The 18,345-nt window shown below is 41.2% G+C and overlaps 1 protein-coding gene across 7 annotated transcripts in view; it reads right to left on the bottom strand.

Annotated features, from left to right (window-relative positions):
* The window catches only part of Tcea1 (transcription elongation factor A1), a 38,568-nt gene extending 21,654 nt beyond the window's left edge, over positions 1–16,914 (bottom strand). The window contains exons 1-2 of one of the 7 annotated variants that reach the window (XM_076563970.1): positions 16,802–16,914; positions 7,960–8,022 (exon numbers count right to left, since the gene is read on the bottom strand). In XM_076563970.1, the coding sequence (XP_076420085.1) occupies positions 7,960–8,022; positions 16,802–16,813 (75 nt within the window). In that variant the 5' untranslated portion in view covers positions 16,814–16,914. Of the gene's footprint in view, positions 1–7,959; positions 8,023–15,827; positions 16,363–16,443 lie in introns of those variants that run through there. The other 6 variants (XM_006994181.4, XM_076563969.1, XM_076563972.1 and 3 more) reach the window with 6 other exon arrangements.
* Positions 16,915–18,345: the final 1,431 nt, after the last annotated feature.

Here is an 18,345-nt window from a genome sequence, read left to right as displayed (position 1 = left end):
TTTTACTTTTCTTACCAGCTGAATAATACTCCACTGTATAACTATAACACATTTTCATTACCTATTCATTGGTTGATGGCCGTCTAGGTTGGTTCCAATTTCTGTCTATTATGAATAGAGCAGCAATGAACATGAATGAGCAAATATCTCTATAGTAAGATATACCCAAAAATCCTGTGGGTATATGCCCAAAAGCGTTATAACTGGATCTTAAGATAGATCTATTCCTAGCATCTCAAGGAACCTCCACACAGTTTCCATAGTGGCTGTACCAGTCTGCTCCCCCACCAGCAATGGATAGTCCCTGCATAGTCTCCAGCATGTACTATCCTTTTCCCCCCTTTTGGTCATTCTGACTAGGGTAAGAGAAAATCTCAGAGAAATTTTAGTTGGCATTTCCCTGATGGCTGAAGATGTTGAACATTTCTTTGTGTTTCTTAGGCATTTGTGTTTCATCTTTTGAGAACTTTGTTTAGCTCTATAGCCCATTTTAAAATTGGGTTTTATGCTCAGTTATTTTTTTAGTTTGTTATATATACCAGATATTAACCCTCTGTCGAATGTATTATTGGTAAAGATCTTTTCCCATTCTGTAGGATGACACTTTGTCTGAATAATGGTGTCCTTATTATGCAGTTTTTCAACTTCATGAGGTCCTGTTTACTGATTGTTGGTCTTAATGCCTATGCTATTGGTGTCTTATTCAGAAAGTCCTTTTCTGTGCCAATGTGTTCCAAGAATATTCCTCACTTTCTCTTCTTCAGGGTGTCTGGTATCAGGCTGAAGTCCATGAACCACCTGTAGCTCAGTCTTATGCAGACTCAAATAAATACGGTTCTATTTGCATTCTTCTACTTGCAGCTGTATAGTTTTGACCAGCACCATAGGTGAAAGATGCTAATTTTTCTTCCAGTGTGCATTTTTGGCTTCTGTCAAAAATCAGGTGTCTGGCAGGTATGTGGAATTATGTCTGGTTCAATTCAATTCCACTGATCAATCCATTTTAATACCAATACCATGCTGCTTTTATTACTATGACTCGGTAACAGAAGTTGAAACCTGGATGGTGATATGTCCTGCAGTTTTTGGTTTTTTTTTAAGTTTTTTTTGAGACAGGGTTTCTCTGTGTAGCTTTGTGCCTTTCCTGGAACTCACTTGGTAGCCCAGGCTGGCCTTGAACTCACAGAGATCCTCCTGTCTCTGCCTTCCGAGTGCTGGGATTAAAGGCGTGCGCCACTACCGCCCGGCTTCCAGCAGTTCTTTTATCATTCAGGATTGTTTTAGCTATCCAGTTTTTTTTGGGGGGGCGGGGTTTGTTTTCATATAAAGTTGAAGATTCTTTCTCAATTTCTGTGAAGAACTGTCTTGGAATTTTGATGGAGAATACATTCAATTTATAGACTGCTTTTGCTATGATGGCCATTTTCATTATTTTAATCCTACCAATCCATGAGTGTGGATGATTTTTCCATTTCTGGTATCTTCTTCAATTTCTTTCTTCAATGCCTTAAAGTTTTTTATTACACAAGTCTTTCACTTGCTTGGTTAGAGTTATCCCAAGATTTTTGTTTGTTCTGTAGCATTGGCTGTCCTGGAACTCAGAGATCCAACCTGCCTCTGCCTCCCAAATGCTGGGATTAAAGGCCTGCACTATCACTTTCTGATCAAGTTACTAGATCTTAACTTGCTACTGCAAGTTTGCTACTGCAAACACACACACATATAAAGAAAAGATTTAAGAAATAAATAGCTGATACAAAACACTGTGGGGAAAAAAGAAAGATGAGCTAAATAAATGGAAAGACATCCTGGCTTCAGGAATTGGAATGCCTAAATGTTAGTACTTTTGTAATAATCAAGTCAAAATTACAGACCCAATGCTATGAATGGAATCTGACCTTTCTTTGGGTAAAACTGGTAACTTACCCCAAATCACTGAAACATTTTACCAAAACAATCCTGGCAACGAAGTTGGAGAACTTACAATTCACTATTTCCAAATACACTACAAACCACAGAGATGACAATACTAAGGTGCTATCTTGTGGGATAATGCTTCTGGTACACTGGTTTAATAAAATGCTGATTGGCCAGTAGCCAGGCAGGAAGTATAGGTGGGATAAATAGACAAGGAGAATTCTGGGAAGAGGAAGGCTGAGTCAGTAGAGGCCAGCCCACCGTCCAGGGAGCAACACGTAATGACACACAGGTAAAGCCACGGAACATGTGGCAACATATAGATTAACAGAAATGGGGTGAGTTTAAATGTAAGAGCTAGTCAGTAGTAGGCCTGAGCTAATGGCCGAGCAGTTTTAATTAATATAAGCCTCTGTGTGTTTACTTGGGTCTGAGCGGCTATGGACTGGGCAGGACACAGGAAAATTTCTGGCTACAGTGTTAGCATGGGACAAGTGCAGATGAGTAAAGCAGAGAGGACTCCCTCAGACCTTTATCAATTAAATTTATATCCATAAAGACCAGAAAGGGGTTGGAGTTGCAAACTATATTTCTTTACAAGCAGTATACTCTTAGCCACCGAACCATCCCTCCAGCAGCAGCCTGCCCAAAGAACACCCCCCCCCCCCCCGAGACAGGGTTTCTCTGTGCAGCTTTGCACCTTTCCTGGAGCTCACTTGGTAGCCCAGGCTGGCCTCGAACTCACAGAGATCCGCCTGGCTCTGCCTCCCGAGTGCTGGGATTAAAGGCGTGCGCCATCACCGCCCGGCAAACACTTTTAACATATGGTTGCAGAATGAGTCTTTGTAACCTTGGATTAAGCAATGGCTGGTATGCATGGGTATCTATCTGCTCAGTCCTCTGCAAGGGATTTTGAAACAAGGTATATGTAATGAGGTATCTGGGGGGAAGGGGGATAGAGGAAGACAACAATGACATAAAGAGATAAAAGTACAAAGAAGCTGACCACTTAATCTGGGAGCTTGTAAAAGCCTTCACACAGGTGATCTCCAAAGATATTCAGGTTCTCTCTCAGCAGAAATAGCATAAGGAAGCAGTGTGGTATATTGGGTAGTGCAGGGCAAGGAAGAGTTAGAGGCAGGATGGCATAGAGCTTCATATACTTTCAAGAGCAGTACTGCCTGGACAGAAGACTGGCTGACTAGTGAAGTTATTCAGTTATACTCTAATAGGGGAGTAAACAGATATTAGCAGTAAAAATGTAGAGAAGAGGATTTGAGGGGTGGTAGTATTGGGGTGGTGGTTAAGGGGTGGAGATGGCAAGTAATTCAGAATTGCCTTGGTCTTACAGCAGCCCTGCTGCTTTAGCCTCTTTGGTTAGGGATTAAAAGGATGTGCCGTAATACCTGGCAAAAGATACTTTTACGTTTTATTAATTTAAATCTTGAGATAGAGTCTCACCATATATTCCAAGCTAGACTTGTACTTATGACACCACTTGCCTCACCTCCCAAGTGGTGAAAGTACAGGCATGTGCCACCTATCCAGCATGCCCTCATTTATTTATTTTTAAACCAAGGATCAAACCAAGGGCTAGGGACTTGCATATGCTAAGCAAGTGATCCATCACCAGCCTGAGGAGAGGAACTTGATAATGATGGACAGTGTGTAAGAATTATGGAGGGTAGTGTGTTACATACCTTTAATCCCAGCACTCAGGAGGCAGAGGCAGGCAGATCTGTGTGAGTTAGAGGCCCTCCTGATCTATATAACAGTTCTAGGACAGCCAGGACTACACAGCGAAACCTTGACTTGAAAAACCAAAAGAATGGTTAGCTGACTCAAAGTAGGGAAGGGTGAAAGGAATAATTTAGGATGAAACTTACTCAAAGATAGTAGTAAATATAGCAATATTTGTTAGCCATCTAACAATCTTTTGCTATGCTAGAGACCAAGCCCCAGACACCTTACATTAAGCTAGGCAAGCAGTCTACCACTGAGCTGTATCTCTAGCTGTTTCTTCTAGTGTTTTTTTTTTTTTTGTTTTTGTTTTTTTTCGGTTTTTTGAGACAGGGTTTCTCTGTGTAGTTTTGGTGCCTGTCCTGGATCTCAATCTCTAGACCAGGCTGGCCCTCGGACTCACATAAATCTGCCTGGTTCTGCCTCCCCAGTGCTGGAATTAAAGGGATGCGCCACTGCTGCCCACCTTTTGTTCTAGTTTTTAACAGCTTAAGATACACTTCACGTGCTACATAATTTATTCCTTTATATACTTTAGTAGTGTGTTGGTTAGAGTTCTTATTTTATTTTATTTGTCAACACAAACTAGAGTCACTAGAGTATAGGGAACCTCAAATGAGAAAATGCCATCAACTTGGCCTGCAGGCAAGTCTGTGAGGCATTTTCTTGACTGATGATTGGTGTGGAAGGGACTAGCCCACTATGAGCAATACTACTCTTGAGACGGTAATTCTGGAGCATATAAAAGAGCGAATTCAGCAAGTCATGAAGAGCAAGCCAATGAGCAGCATTTTTCCATGGTCTCCGCTTCAGTTCCTTCCTCCAGGTTCTGCCTTGAGTTTCTGTCCTGGCTTCCTCCATGATGGACTGTGATCAGGAACTGAAAGCTGAAATAAATCCTTTCCTCCCCAAGTTGTTTTTCATCACTGTGTTTGTCACAGCAGCAGAAACTCTAAGACAAGTAGTTCCTAGTATGTTCAAAGAATTTTTCTATCCTTAACCATAATGAATTTCTGAACATTTTTGTTACTCTAAAAATGCCACAAAAATGCTGTCTACTTTTTAAGTCATTCTTCATTTTCTCCTGTAGGGGTCCCTCCATCTGCCCTATACAACCAGTACCTTATGTGTCTGTCCATTCATCAACTTTGGAGAGTTCTTAGAAATAGAATCACATATATACGACTTTATATGTCTGGCTTCTTTCACGTTTTCAAGATTTGTCTATGTTGTAGAATACATCAGAACCTTTTCCTTTTTACAGGTGAATAATATTACACTGTATAGACAAATACACACACATATATAAATGCTAGTATGTAAATAGCACTTTATTATTGCTAGTTAATGGACATTTGGGTTTCTTTTGGACTGTTAGGAATCATGTTCTATATATGTTATCACACAGATTTGTGTTTTTCGTTGCTCTTGTATACATACCTAGGAATAGAATTGATACATTATACAGTAACTCCATGTAACATACATTCTTAGTAGTAGTAAGTACAGCCTTGGATCTCTTGGGTTATATGCATTCTAGGGAGTATGGAGTAATGATTTAAATGTGGTGTGGCCTTCCATGTGTCTAAGGATCTTGTGATGCTGAGCATCTTCTCATGTGCTAGTTGGCTTTTCCTTCTTTGTTTTTCTTTGAGTCAGGGTCATCCCTATGTACCCCAGGCTCGACTTGAACTGAGAAACCCTCCTGGTACCACCTCCTGACTACAGAGTCTTTTCTCCATTTTATTTGGAGAAATGTCTTCTTTCTCTTTTCCATTTTTAGTCTGAATTGCTTCTTTCTTACTGATTTGTAGTAGCTCTTAATGCAATCCTTATCAGGTAAGATTTGAAAATATTATTTCCCATTATTCCCCAGGCACTGAATACTGGGCCTTATACATAACCAAGAAAGTACTCTACCACTCTACCAATGAGCCACATTCTGGCTCTCTTTTTACTTACTTTCTGTGTGTGTGTGTTGTGTGTGTGTGTGAGTGAGTGAGAGTGAGAGTGAGAGTGAGAGAGTGAGAGTGAGAGAGTGAGAGAGAGAGTGAGAGAGAGAGAGAGAGAGAGAGAGAGAGAGAGAGAGAGAGAGAGAGAGAGGAAGAGAGGAAGAGAGGAAGAGAGAAAGAGAGAAAGAAAGAGAGTTATAGGCAGGAACCCGGTCTATGTTTTTATTTTCCTACTGATTTTTTTTAAGCATAAAAGTTTTACCTTTTGATGTAATTGTTTACACCTATGGTTGCTCGTGTCTTAGTTATCATATTTAAGAAAACATTGACAGAAGCTGTCCATGCTGGTGCATTCTACTTGGGAGGCTAAGGCAGTAAGATTGAGAGTTCCAGGCCACCTTGGGCTATATAAAGAAATAATCATTTCCCAGCCCATAACCCCCTCAAATCCTCTTCTCTCCATTTTTACTGCTAATATCTGTTTACTCCCCTATTAGAGTATAACTGAATAAATAACTTCACTAGTCAGCCAGTCTTCTGTCTTTCAAGGTGCAGATGTAGTTATATCATCTCCTAACACCTCCAGGCAGTACTGCTCTTGAGAGTATATGAAGCTCTATGCTATCCTGCCTCTAACTCTTCCTTGCCCCGCACTACCCAATATGCCACACTGCTTCCTCATGCTATTTCTGCTGGGAGAGAACCTGAATATCTTTGGAGATCACCTGTGTGAAGGCTTTTACAAGCTCCCAGATTAAGTGGTCACACTAAGAAATTAACTTCTGGGGCTGGAGAGAGAGTTGGTGGTTAAGCTTTTGAAGAGGACCCAGGTTCAATTCCTAGCATCCAGATGGTGGTTCCCAACCATTTGTTAATTACAGTTACAATGGATCTGAAGCCCTCCCTCTTCTGACACATAGTGCATAAACACACATGTAGGCAAAACATTCATACACATAAAATAATAAAACTTTGAAAACAGAAACGTCCCTTTCTTCCAGACTTTACCTAGTTACCAATGCTGTTGCTTTTAAATACAATTTCTTCTCCTAGTCTTTGAGCTCCAAGGGAGAAAGATCTTAATTTAGTGACATGCACAATTGTTAGCCATAATAAAAATTCAAGGATCTGTTATATAATTAGACTGAAGAGAAAAAAATTATGAAAAAAATTAGAGATGGATAGAAATGCAAACCCTACCTAGCCTCCACACTTTTATAACTCTACACACTTCTTAATTACATGCTGGGATTACTAAGATTGCTTTCAATGTATTTTCCTCACATAAGCCTACTGCTCTCTGCTAGGAAGGGTTACACCTAGGTGGGAGGTAAGGTACTATCCAAAAGGAAATGGCTGCTGATCCTAGAACCCAGAAATTCAACTTCATGGGTAGTTTCCTCTTTCTTGAGTCTGCATGTAAAGTTTTTTTAATTTGGTTTTGTTTTCCACTATAGATCGTTCTGGTCATCTGGTGAAACTTACAGACATTTCCTCAAAAGTGCTTTAAAGCACAATAAATAAAACACGTAAGAGTGCAAAGAAAAGCAACTATACATTAAGTACAGTAATACACTTATGTCCTTATTAAAATATTAAAACAGAATAAGCAACATAAGCAACCATCAGGATGAGCAAATGAATTTTAATACATTTGAAAAAATATAGGTTAATGGAAATTAAAATATTTGCGATTTCTTTTACAGTCAATAAATGCTACTAAAATGATTGTAGTTTTATCATCATTATAATGAGAAACACGCTCAGTTTCAGTTAGACACTCCTGAATATAATTTTCCCCAGTAAGGTTCACACACCTTTCTAATTCTTTCTTGAATTCTGATTTAATGAAATAGAAACATCAAGGAAGAATGCTCATGAACAACAAGGTATGTCTAGTGGAAAAATCTACATTCATGTTATTGACCATACTTACCTCCCTTTTTAACATTTTGACTTACTTTCTTACTTTAGATTGAGCAGCTAGACTTTAGTACTCACTCTGCTGACATTCAGTTGTTTGCATGTATGGCTGATGCTGAAAGAGGGAGAAGAGTGGTGATTCCCTCATCTCTACACTAAGCTACAGTGAAATGCTGAAAGACCAAACCAAGGCCAGGAATCCAGGGGCAGCCCTTACGTTGAGATCTCACGACCCCATAACCTTGGAAAGGTCTTTGAGGAACACATATATAATTTATAACAATTGACTGATTTATGTTGTCATCTTAAAAAAGGAATGATCTATTCCACAAAAGGATAGGTTAAAGGCATGTTATTGGTAATGAAGATGATCTATTATTTTATGGCAATTACCAATTTAAACATTCTGACACATAGAAGCACATACCTGTAATAGTTCCAGAGTCATGGGAATATTCTTAAGTTCTTTCAGCAAATCCAATGCACCAGCCTATAAAATAAAACAGGTTCATATTGAATTCCCATGGAAGTAAAGCAAGGACTAGCCAATTAACAACTTACAATGGCTCATCTACTCACATGAGTACAAAGATACATGTATGCATATACATACATTCATCATCTTACAAAGGAGATTAAAACATCAGAGGTTCATAATATCTGCTTTCTGAGTTATGGCTAGCACTTGTGAAGTAATTTTGAATTGTATTTTCAACAGTATTTGTTCAAATGTGTCTTCCGAGAAGAAATGTAAAATTTCTTCCTGTAATAAAAAACATACCTAAGACTTCCATTGGAAAGAGCTGCATTAGAGAAAAGCCAGACTGAGAAAATGGGAGGCCCAACAGCTGCTACACCCTCTAGTGCTTATCCATGCAAGGATAATACAAACTGGCATTAAAGAGGAACAGAGGGGCAACAGTGCCACCTATAGCTTTGGCCAACTATCCCTCCCTACCCCCCCACTGCCTTTTTTTTTTTTTTTTTTGAGACAGGGTCTTATTAGGTAGCTCTGGATGGCTTGAAATTCCCTATGTAGACCAGGTTGGCCTCAAACTCAGCTCCACCTGCCTCTGCTTCCTAAGTGCAGGGATTAAAGGCATGTGCCACCATGCTGGGCACACTGGTATTCACTTAATTTCATTTCACTTAAAACAGTCATTTCATTAATGCTCTACATTTCAACAGAACAGAAAAAAAAAAAGGAAAGTTTAATTTGTTTTTCCATCTGTGTGGGTTTCTCTGTGTGTGTCATAGAGTGCTAAGAGGTCTGAGGTCAGGTGTCTTTCCCCAGTCCCTCTCCACTTACACACTCAGGCAAAGCCTCCTGCTCAACTCAGTGCTCCAGCTTGTTCCTGGGATTCCCTGCCTGTACCTTATGCACTGGGGTTACAAGACAGCTACCAAACCCACCTCCAGTCTTTTTTATGTGGGTTCTGGAAAAAAAAAAACTCCATTTCCCATGCTTTACTCTTTGCCCCATAACACACAAACACAAAAGTTATGGTATATTTTCTTTTAACTCCCTTTTCTTCTGCTTATTGAAAAGCATATCCTTTCAGCTATGTACACACCTTTATTCTCAGCACTCACAATGCTAGGGTAAATGGATCTCTAAGAGCTGGAAGTCAGATACTGTTAAACAAACAACAACAGCAAAACTCAAGAATTCTTTTAGACATGAAATTTTTATTTTTATTATATATTGCCTATTATAATAATAAAATGGAAAATATGAATATAACAAATCAGCTAAGGTGTTACCAAAGTACTTCATATTCAGAACCAGACATTTATTAATCACTTTTTGGCTCTAATGTGATAATGTCTGTTTCTACAGAGGGTTGGGTAAGGCAGCACAGCATATAACTTGAATCCTAGAACCTGGGAGGCAGACAGGCAACTCTTTGCAGGTTCCAGATTACATAGTGAGCCCCAGTCTCAAACAACAACAACAACAACAACAACAACAAAAAAGTTGTATCAAGAAGACTAGTAACGGGGTGATGACTCTGGTAGTGTGGTAACAGGTGCCTGTAATCCCAACGCTGGGAGACTGAGGAAGGAGCATCACAAGTTTAAGGTCAGCCTGGGCCATACAATACAGGGACACTTTGTCTCAAAACATGAATGTAATGAAACACTCTTTGAAAGAATCCATAAGAAAACTAATGTCAGGCTGGATCTGCAGCATGGAGAACCATACTTTATCTACTCTTTCTATAACTATTTACTTCCTCAGGGTATCTCTGATTTTCTTCCAAGATTATGATACTGACTCTGCACATCATTATTCTTACTGTGCATGTGTGGGGGTGAATGCATGCCACAGTGCACTTGGGAAAGTCAGAGGGCAACATGACATGCAAGTGTTGACTCTCTGTTCCCACTTTGGGTTTTAGGGATGGAACTCATGCAGTTAGGCCATCTCACTAGCCCTCTCTCCACAAGTTTTGACTTGTGCTGTGAAAGTACACAGTACACTTCCAAGAGCCATCTGGCCAACTATATATGTAACTTACGCTGCCTTCCAAACTCTTAAAATATGAAAACAAGGCACCTTACAAATCAATGAAAATATAGCATACCTGGGAACAATAAAAATCCCTCACCACAGTGCATTCTATAGAAAGAAGCAAAGACTTTCATACTGTATTTCTTTTATAAAAATTTTAATGTGTTTTTTATATGTGCATGGGTGTTTTGGCTGCCCATGTATCTAAGCACCACATGCATACCCAGTGCCTTTGGAGGCTAAAAGAGGATGTTGGATTCCCTAGGACTAGAGGTACAGCCAGTTGTTATCCACTATCTGGGGTACTGGGAATCGAACCTGGGCAGCTAGGGCTCTTTAACTGGGGCATTTCTCCAGCCCTTTGTACTGTTATTCTTTTAAAAAATAAAACCAAGAAAAGATTTCCCATCATGATTATTTGAAGCCATTAGACATCAGACCTGACCTTCCAGAATAAAATGGTATTAACATCTCTTCCGACAACATCAATATAGAACATTTAAATTTAACCACAAACTTGAAAGAAAACACAAGAAAAATTATGAAACAGGTTATTATAGAGGGTTTTAACCATCTGTGGCTTATAGATCTCTTTTTATGTTAAAATTCTGTACACATCACATTTAGAGTGAACTAAATACAGTGAAACATTGTTAGAGATCATTGGTCTAAAGTTCAACACTAATTAAAAAAAATTCTAGGGGCAGGAGAGATGGCTCAGCAATTAAGAACACTTGCAGAGGACACGGGTTTGGTTCCCAGTACCCATTCAGGCGGCTTAGAATCACCTGCAACCCAGTTCCAAGGCACCTAACATTCTGGTTTTCATGGGCACCTGCATGCATGTGATGCATATACATACACTCAGGATTGGATATATATGTGTAAAATAAATTAATAAATACATCTTAAAGAATTTCTACAGCACTTTTTTTTCAGTACAAATGAGGTTTAATCATTTATGTGCATATGTCTCACCTCTCTCCAAATCAAAAACTTTCAAAATTAAAAAGTTAAGAAATTCATTTGGCAGCAAAGGCCAGTCTCAACAGATGTAAAGCTAATGGACCTACATACCTCACTTAATGTCTTTTTTTTTAACCTCACTTAATGTTAAGGGTACAGTATTCACTATAGAAATGTTAATGTCTGATTGTTAGGAGCTTCCCAAATCCCTTTTAGGGGTATCATGTAATACATAAGGCATAATATCTTGTCAATCTGAAATATTCTGTAATTCTCAAGAGTCCAAAGGCTTTTAACAGATCTATCTGTATTCTCTATTTTTGATAGCATTTTTTTTTCTAGCCACATCTCCATGGACTTTCTGATCCATTTCAGACTAAAAATCAACAAGAAGTTAACAAATTCAAATTTATAGGTAGTTCTTAAAAGCAGCACCTCTCTTAAGGCACACATGCCATGTCACATCAGAAATACAACACATGTTGTAACATCACTTTCCATGTAGCAGCAACAGATTTACTTTGACTTTCTGTTTCTACTCAGCCAGCCCCCTGGTGAGAATAGGTTTAGGAGACCGAGGCTATGATAGGAAGAAAATAATAAGTGACTCATTGGATTCAGCAACTATGCTTGTTCTCAACAACTACCATGTGTTCCAACCAGTTAAGATGAGAATTTCATTCAAGGTTCTTTACAAAATAAGATGAACTGAATGAAACTAGCAAAAAGCATGATTGTATGCTAAGTGACAACTTCTCTTTGAGAGTTACTGTGTACTAGGTATTGTGTGAAATATTTCAATGTGGGTGCTGGGAACTAAACCCAGGTCCTCTGCAAGAGCAGTAAGTTCTCTAAACAGGTAAGCCATCTCTTCAGCCCTTCAACAGATACTCTTAATGCCATATAATAAGCTCCATTCTGTGTGAGCACATAGCAGTAAACAAGACAGCAATCCCTTAGGATCTCAGAGAATTTTATTTAATGTTGGAGATTGAACCTAGAGCCTCATACATGCTAACCTATTACTCTACTAGTAAGCTGTATACCCAGCTCCAAGGATTAAATCAAAACAAACAACAAAACTCTACAGTCTGTGACCCAGCACAACTGTGTCTTCCGTTCCTCTGGCCCACCACTGACAGTTGTGCTTTCTGAACTCACTACCAAACAAAAGCTGCATTCTATCCCTCCCCAGTCATCTCCCTCCTAGCATCAAGCCCATTGCAGCATCGTCTACAGATAATGATGCAAGAGGAAGAAAGATCTGACTCTAACTTCCAAAGCCACATTTAGTTCACAGTACTGACTGAAAAGTAAACTACAACTATCACACTATTTGATTAAATTTTTAGTAATCCTGTTAGCAGAAGTGCTTTTACAAAACACAGTATTCAAACTTGCAGACAACCTAATTTATATAAAACTAGAGGATTCAAAGATCCTTCTTTCCCACATGCTAAAAGAAGAGGCATAAGGGACTTACAATTAAGAACATGTGCTATATTTCCCCCTCACCCAGATTTAAATCCATACTCTTGTTTCCATAATTTTAAAAATCCTTTTCAGGCTTCTCACATATTGAAGAGAATAACATAGCTTCTAAGAGGGAGATGAAACGGTCAAGTACACAAGTGAAGTATTAAAACACAGAAAACACCCGGCATAAGAGACAGCTGGGGGGCGGGGGTGGGGTGGGCCTTGTATAGATGTTTCTTCAAAACAGACACACAGACGTCCAGTAAATTTGGAAAAGATGCCCAGAGAATTTCACTAAAGACTATAATTTAAAGGATAAACATCAACAAGTATTGGAACAATATGGTGAGATCAAAACAGTCAAGTACTACTGATGGCAATGTAAAATGGTATGAGCCACTTTGTGGGAGAAAAAGATCCTTCTCAATGAATCAAACTCAAAAATCAAGTTTCTCAAATGGTTAAGTAGGTTTGGGGTATAGCTTCATGGTACATTGTTTGCCTAGGAGTCCAGACCTAGGATTAAAAAGCAGTGTCACATAGACACTGTATGGCTCAGTATTTTTACTCCTACATATATACCTAACAAAAATGAAAACATATGCTAAAACAGACAGACATAAGTATATCTTAACATTAGTTTTATAGCCCAAAGTGGAAACAGCCTAGATGTACATCAAAAGATGAACCCAAATGTGATATACATGCCAGTACAATGAAATACTGTTCTATAATAGAAAAAAAAAATGAAATATTATCCAAAAAAAAAAAAAAAGAAGAAGCTGGGCGGTGATGGCGCATGCCTTTAATCCCAGCACTCGGGAGGCAGAGGCAGGCGGATCTCTGTGAGTTCGAGGCCAGCCTGGGCTACCAAGTGAGTTCCAGAAAAGGCGCAAAGCTACATAGAGAAACCCTGTCTCGAAAAACCAAAAAAAAAAAAAAGAAAAAAGAAATATTGAGCTGGGTGGTGATGGCGCACGCCTTTAATCCCAGCACTCGGGAGGCAGAGCCAGGTGGATCATTGTGAGTTCGAGGCCAGCCTGGACTACCGAGTGAGTTCCAGGAAAGGCGCATTGCTACACAGAGAAACCCTGTCTCAAAAAAAACAAAAACAAAAACAAAAACAAAAAAAAAAAAACAACAAAAAAAAAGAAATATTAACAAGATATGATACAGATTGGATTTTAAAACACATATAGTAAGCTGAGCATGGTGACATGTATCTAGGGTCCCAGCCAGCTACTCAAGATACAATAAATAAATAAATAAAAATAAGAGAGTTCTTAACTAGTCCAGACAACACAGTGAGACCCTGTCTCAAAACAAAACACAGGACATTACAGTAAGCGAAAGAAGCTATTTAAAAGATGTCACATACTATCAGATTTTATTGATACGGAATTTCCAGAAGCAGCAAAGACACAATGTATGCAGTGGTTCCAAGTGTTTTACATTTCCAAATTCTCCTTTGTAGAATGGGACTACTAACCTAGCAAAACTATCTGAGTAATAAAAAGAGGTGCAAGAGATAATTACTGGATTTAGAGGAATATGTTGCTGAGAGTACCAACTCAATAATTGGTAGCTGTTTGTAATTAAGTGACATCTACTCTATAGCTTTATTAAAATGAAGTGATATTTTTTTTAAAAAAGCAGTACTTAGATTTGTCTGTTAGTTACAACTATCATTTTCAAGTAGTTTCCATTTTTATGATCTAAATAACTTAAAAATAGCTCCTATCACAGTTCATGCCTGTAATCCATTTATGAGGAGACTGAGTCAGGAGAATCACATGAGCCTAGCTAGGGGTCCCAGGTCAGTCTGGGCTACATACAAGACCCCATCTTCAAAACCACACACACACACACACACACACACACACACACACACACACCAAAAAAAACCAGGGTTGGGAGTGGGCAGGATTATGGCCCAGAACTTTAATCCCAGTACTCAGGAGGCAGAGGCAGACGATCTCTAGGCGTTTGAGGCCAGCCTGGTCTACATAGTAAGGTCCTGATGTCAGCCAGGACTACACTATGACACCCAATATAAAAAAAAAAGGGGGGGGGGAGGATGCCAAGGAAATGATTAACGGTAAAGCCACTGGATCTCAAGTTTAGTAAGGTGAGTTCAGCACCAGGAACATCCCTTTAATCCTGGCACCTGGGAGGCAGAGGGATCTCCGAGTTCCAGGACAGCCAGGGCTACTCAGAGAAATCCTCAAGTTGTCCTCTAACTATGCACCTGTGTGTATGCACAAATGTTAATGCTTTTAAATTTTAGAATTCACGGAGAGAGTTGTCACTCTGACCTTTCTCTTTATTTCATCAGCCTGCTTGAATTTCGGAGGACAGGAAAATGAAATATTATATAAAAAACAATGAAAAGAACCAGATTTATGCTGGATGTGGTGGTGCACGCCTTTAATCCCAGCACTTGGGAGGCAGGGGCAGGCCTAACTCTGTGAGTTTGAAGTCAGCCTGGTCTACAGAGTGAGATCCAGGACAGCCAGGGCTGTTACACAGAGAAACCCTGTCTCGAAAAACCTAAAAAGGACCAGATTTATTTATTTATTTATTTTGGTTTTTCAAGACAGGGTTTCTCTATGTAACTTTGCGCCTTTCCTGGAACTCACTTGGTAGCCCAGGCTGGCCTCGAACTCACAGAGATCCACCTGGCTCTGCCTCCCGAGTGCTGGGATTAAAGGCGTGCGCCACCAACGCCCTTATTTTTCCTTTTAAAGGCAAATTTTCCTACTGGTTAAGGTTGTGCACTGTCAGAAAACAGGCTCAAGAATTGCTTGAAGTTTGTTCTGATGGATTAGGGAAAAGAAATAACCCAGTTAATAGTTTCTCTCCCCACCCCCACCCCCGCAGAGCTTTTAGTGTGGCAAACTGGGGACCTCCAGGCAGAGAGAAAAGCTTCCCAATTTAATACAAAAAAAGAAATGCTCAACCTATCATATAACCAAAACTCATCTCTTGCAGCAAGGAATGAAATGGCTCAATAAGTAAGGACGATAAACGACACAGGCTAAAATCTGGAACAGAAAACAAACAGGAAATATTTGAAAAGACCAAAATTGCAAATGCAGATTAACAGGGCATGAAATTAAATGCTTGGCAACACACCTGCTTAAGAAAAAGAGGAACAGGGGATGTCTAAAGTTTTAGTTATTTGGTAGTTACATTTAATTCCTATGCTTGCAGTAAGTGGAAACTTAGCTAGCTCCTGGCTAAACCAAAACTACACAGTACTTAAGCAGAAGTAATTTGACTCAATCTCTTAACTTGAAAATGTATATACCATGCACTCACAATTGTGTCCTACTTACAAAAGAATTCTGCGGAGGTTTGTAACTCTAACGCGCTAGACAAATGTAAGCATCCCTTTACGGCTTTAATTTAGTAAATGGGAACAAATTATTTCTAGTACTTTGGTAACAAAAATGTGCGGAGCACGGGAGAACAAATCCAGGTGAAGTTGGCCGAGGAGAGGTAGTGTGAAGCAAAGGGGTGGGAAGAGGCACACACCGGTAGACTCAAAAACACAGACGGTGTCACCGGCCCGCCACCACCTCCGCACCATTCCCACCCCAGCGGCCCGCCGGGAGTGTGGTTTTTAACCACGGCTGGCCGGCGTATCCCACCAGGCCTGCCTGCCCGGAGACGGCGGATTCACAGTCTCCAGTACCGACGCGGGTCCGCGGCAAAGCACGCACTCTACCGCCCGCAGACGGATCGCGGCCCCCAGGCAGCCGTTCGGCGGCAACCGGCGGGGCCGCACATCTCTCAGACGGGGAGGGTCCCGGCCCGGGCTCCCTGCGGACGTTGCCAGCACCGACGTGCAAGCCGGGGGGGCGCGCGGCGCGGCGCGGCCCGACCGGCTCCGCGTGGGCCGGTGTCGCCGTCTCGGCCTGCCCGGGGCCCGCCCGCCCGCCCGCCGCTCACCGCGTTCTTCTTCTGCACCATCTTGTCCATCTTCTTGGCGATGCGAACCACCTCGTCCTCCATGGCTCCGGGAGGCCTCCGCGCGCCCGGCCGCAGCGGACGGGAAGCGGGAGAGGCTGCGCAGACGCTCGGCAACCGTGGAGCAGGCGGCCTAGGCCTTCCTCACGGACCCGGCCCGCGGCGGCGGCGGCGGCGGCGACAAACGCTCCGCCCCCTAGGCAGCGCCAGTTGAGCGCTGCACGCGCCGCGCAGGCGCTACCAGTCGATCGCGGAGGACTGGATAGGGTCGCTGGAAGGCCGCACTGTCCTTTCCTTTGACCTGCTCCCGGCCGCAGAAGTCTGCAACTTCTGGTCCTACCTCAACTCGCATTGCTGGAGAGTTGGGATGGGACTCGCACGGGCTTTCACGCCGGCGGGAGCCCGGCTCTAGGCGACAGACAGCACCCGGCGGGGTCCGAAGGGATCGGAGTAGGCGTGGCTGTCCGCTTGGAAGGCTGAGCGAGCGCCCAGGGTCCACTCTTGGCCTCTCACCTGCTGAAGGAAACCTATTTAGAAGATGCCGGCCTTGAGAACTGTGACTAATAAAAGCCAAGGTAGAAAACTGACATATATATTGTATGGGGTTGTTTACTTCGTTCCTGTGTGAAAGTTTTTAATAAATCAAGAGCCAATGCATATTACAGACATTAAGCCTCAAAATGTCTTCTTTCCAATGAAAAAGTTAATTAAAACACATATCGTGTTATTAATTAAACACGTGTCATTAAGCATGAAAGAAGACCGTGTTATGAGAGTAGTAGTAACTAATGTGTGCTTCCACACTTTAGGGCTTCTCTAATGAGCAAATAAAGTATAGTTTCCCAGGGTGACACAGTCACCAGTCACAGTTTCCACTGAAATGAAACAGTTCAGTAGCATGTTTTATCCACAATACGTGCTTTCCATTGTTTTCTTTTTTTACCTTTCCCCTCAATATTCTTGTGAGCTAATAAAGAAGGGACAAGAGAACACTGGACTAGGCCCTCTGCATAGGAGAGACATTTGTGTAGCTTGGTCTGTTTAAGGGACCCCTGGCAGTGGGATCAGGATCCATCCCTGGTGCATGAGCTGGCTTTTTGGAGGCCATTACCTATGTTGGGACACCTTGTACAGCCTTGATACAGGGGGAGGGGCTTGGACCTGCCTCAAGTGAATGTACCGGGCTCTGCTGACTGCCCATGGAAGCCATACCTTTTCAGAACAGGGAATGGGGGATGAGCTGGGGGGGGGGGGGGGAGGCTGGGAGCGGGGAGGAGGGAAGAGAGGGGGATCTGCGGTTGGTATAAAAAATGAATAAAGAATTTCTTAATGAAAAAAAAAGAAAAACTGAAAAACAAAAAAAAAGGGACAAGAATTGTCTCATTGGCACATGAGAAACTAGGTCTGTGCTCAGTTAAACCATTTACTACCAATTCATACTATTCTCAATTATAACCCCACCCCAAAATTAATTATCATTAATTGAAATCTACCACCTAATACAATTCTCTCTATACCAAGATAACAGGTTTTTATGGTTCATGTATGGGGAGACCAGAGCAAGATGTGGGATGTTTGTACAATTTTGACCACTAGACAGTTACCAAATTTTCCGTAATTTTATTGTCAGGTCCAAAAGAAACTTAGAACAAATGGCTAACTGTGGTACCTATTAGCATACCTCTATGCTCTCTTCACATCACAAGTACCTGTTACAGAGTCCTTGCTGGCATCCTGGCTTCCTAACTCATTTCATCCTATCCCCGTTACCTAAAATTCTCCAATTTACAGGCTTCCCTCCCCACAGCTTCTGATTCTTATATAACCATGCTGTTTTAACATGTGTCATCCTGGCTCTTGGTCCTCTTTCTGGGCCCCCCTCTG

The sequence above is a fragment of the Peromyscus maniculatus genome, chromosome 2 (assembly GCF_049852395.1).
Source record: "Peromyscus maniculatus bairdii isolate BWxNUB_F1_BW_parent chromosome 2, HU_Pman_BW_mat_3.1, whole genome shotgun sequence".
Classification (NCBI taxonomy): Eukaryota; Metazoa; Chordata; class Mammalia; order Rodentia; family Cricetidae; genus Peromyscus; species Peromyscus maniculatus.
Note: the sequence above shows the minus strand (reverse complement) of the source record. Positions and strands in the feature narration are given on the sequence as shown.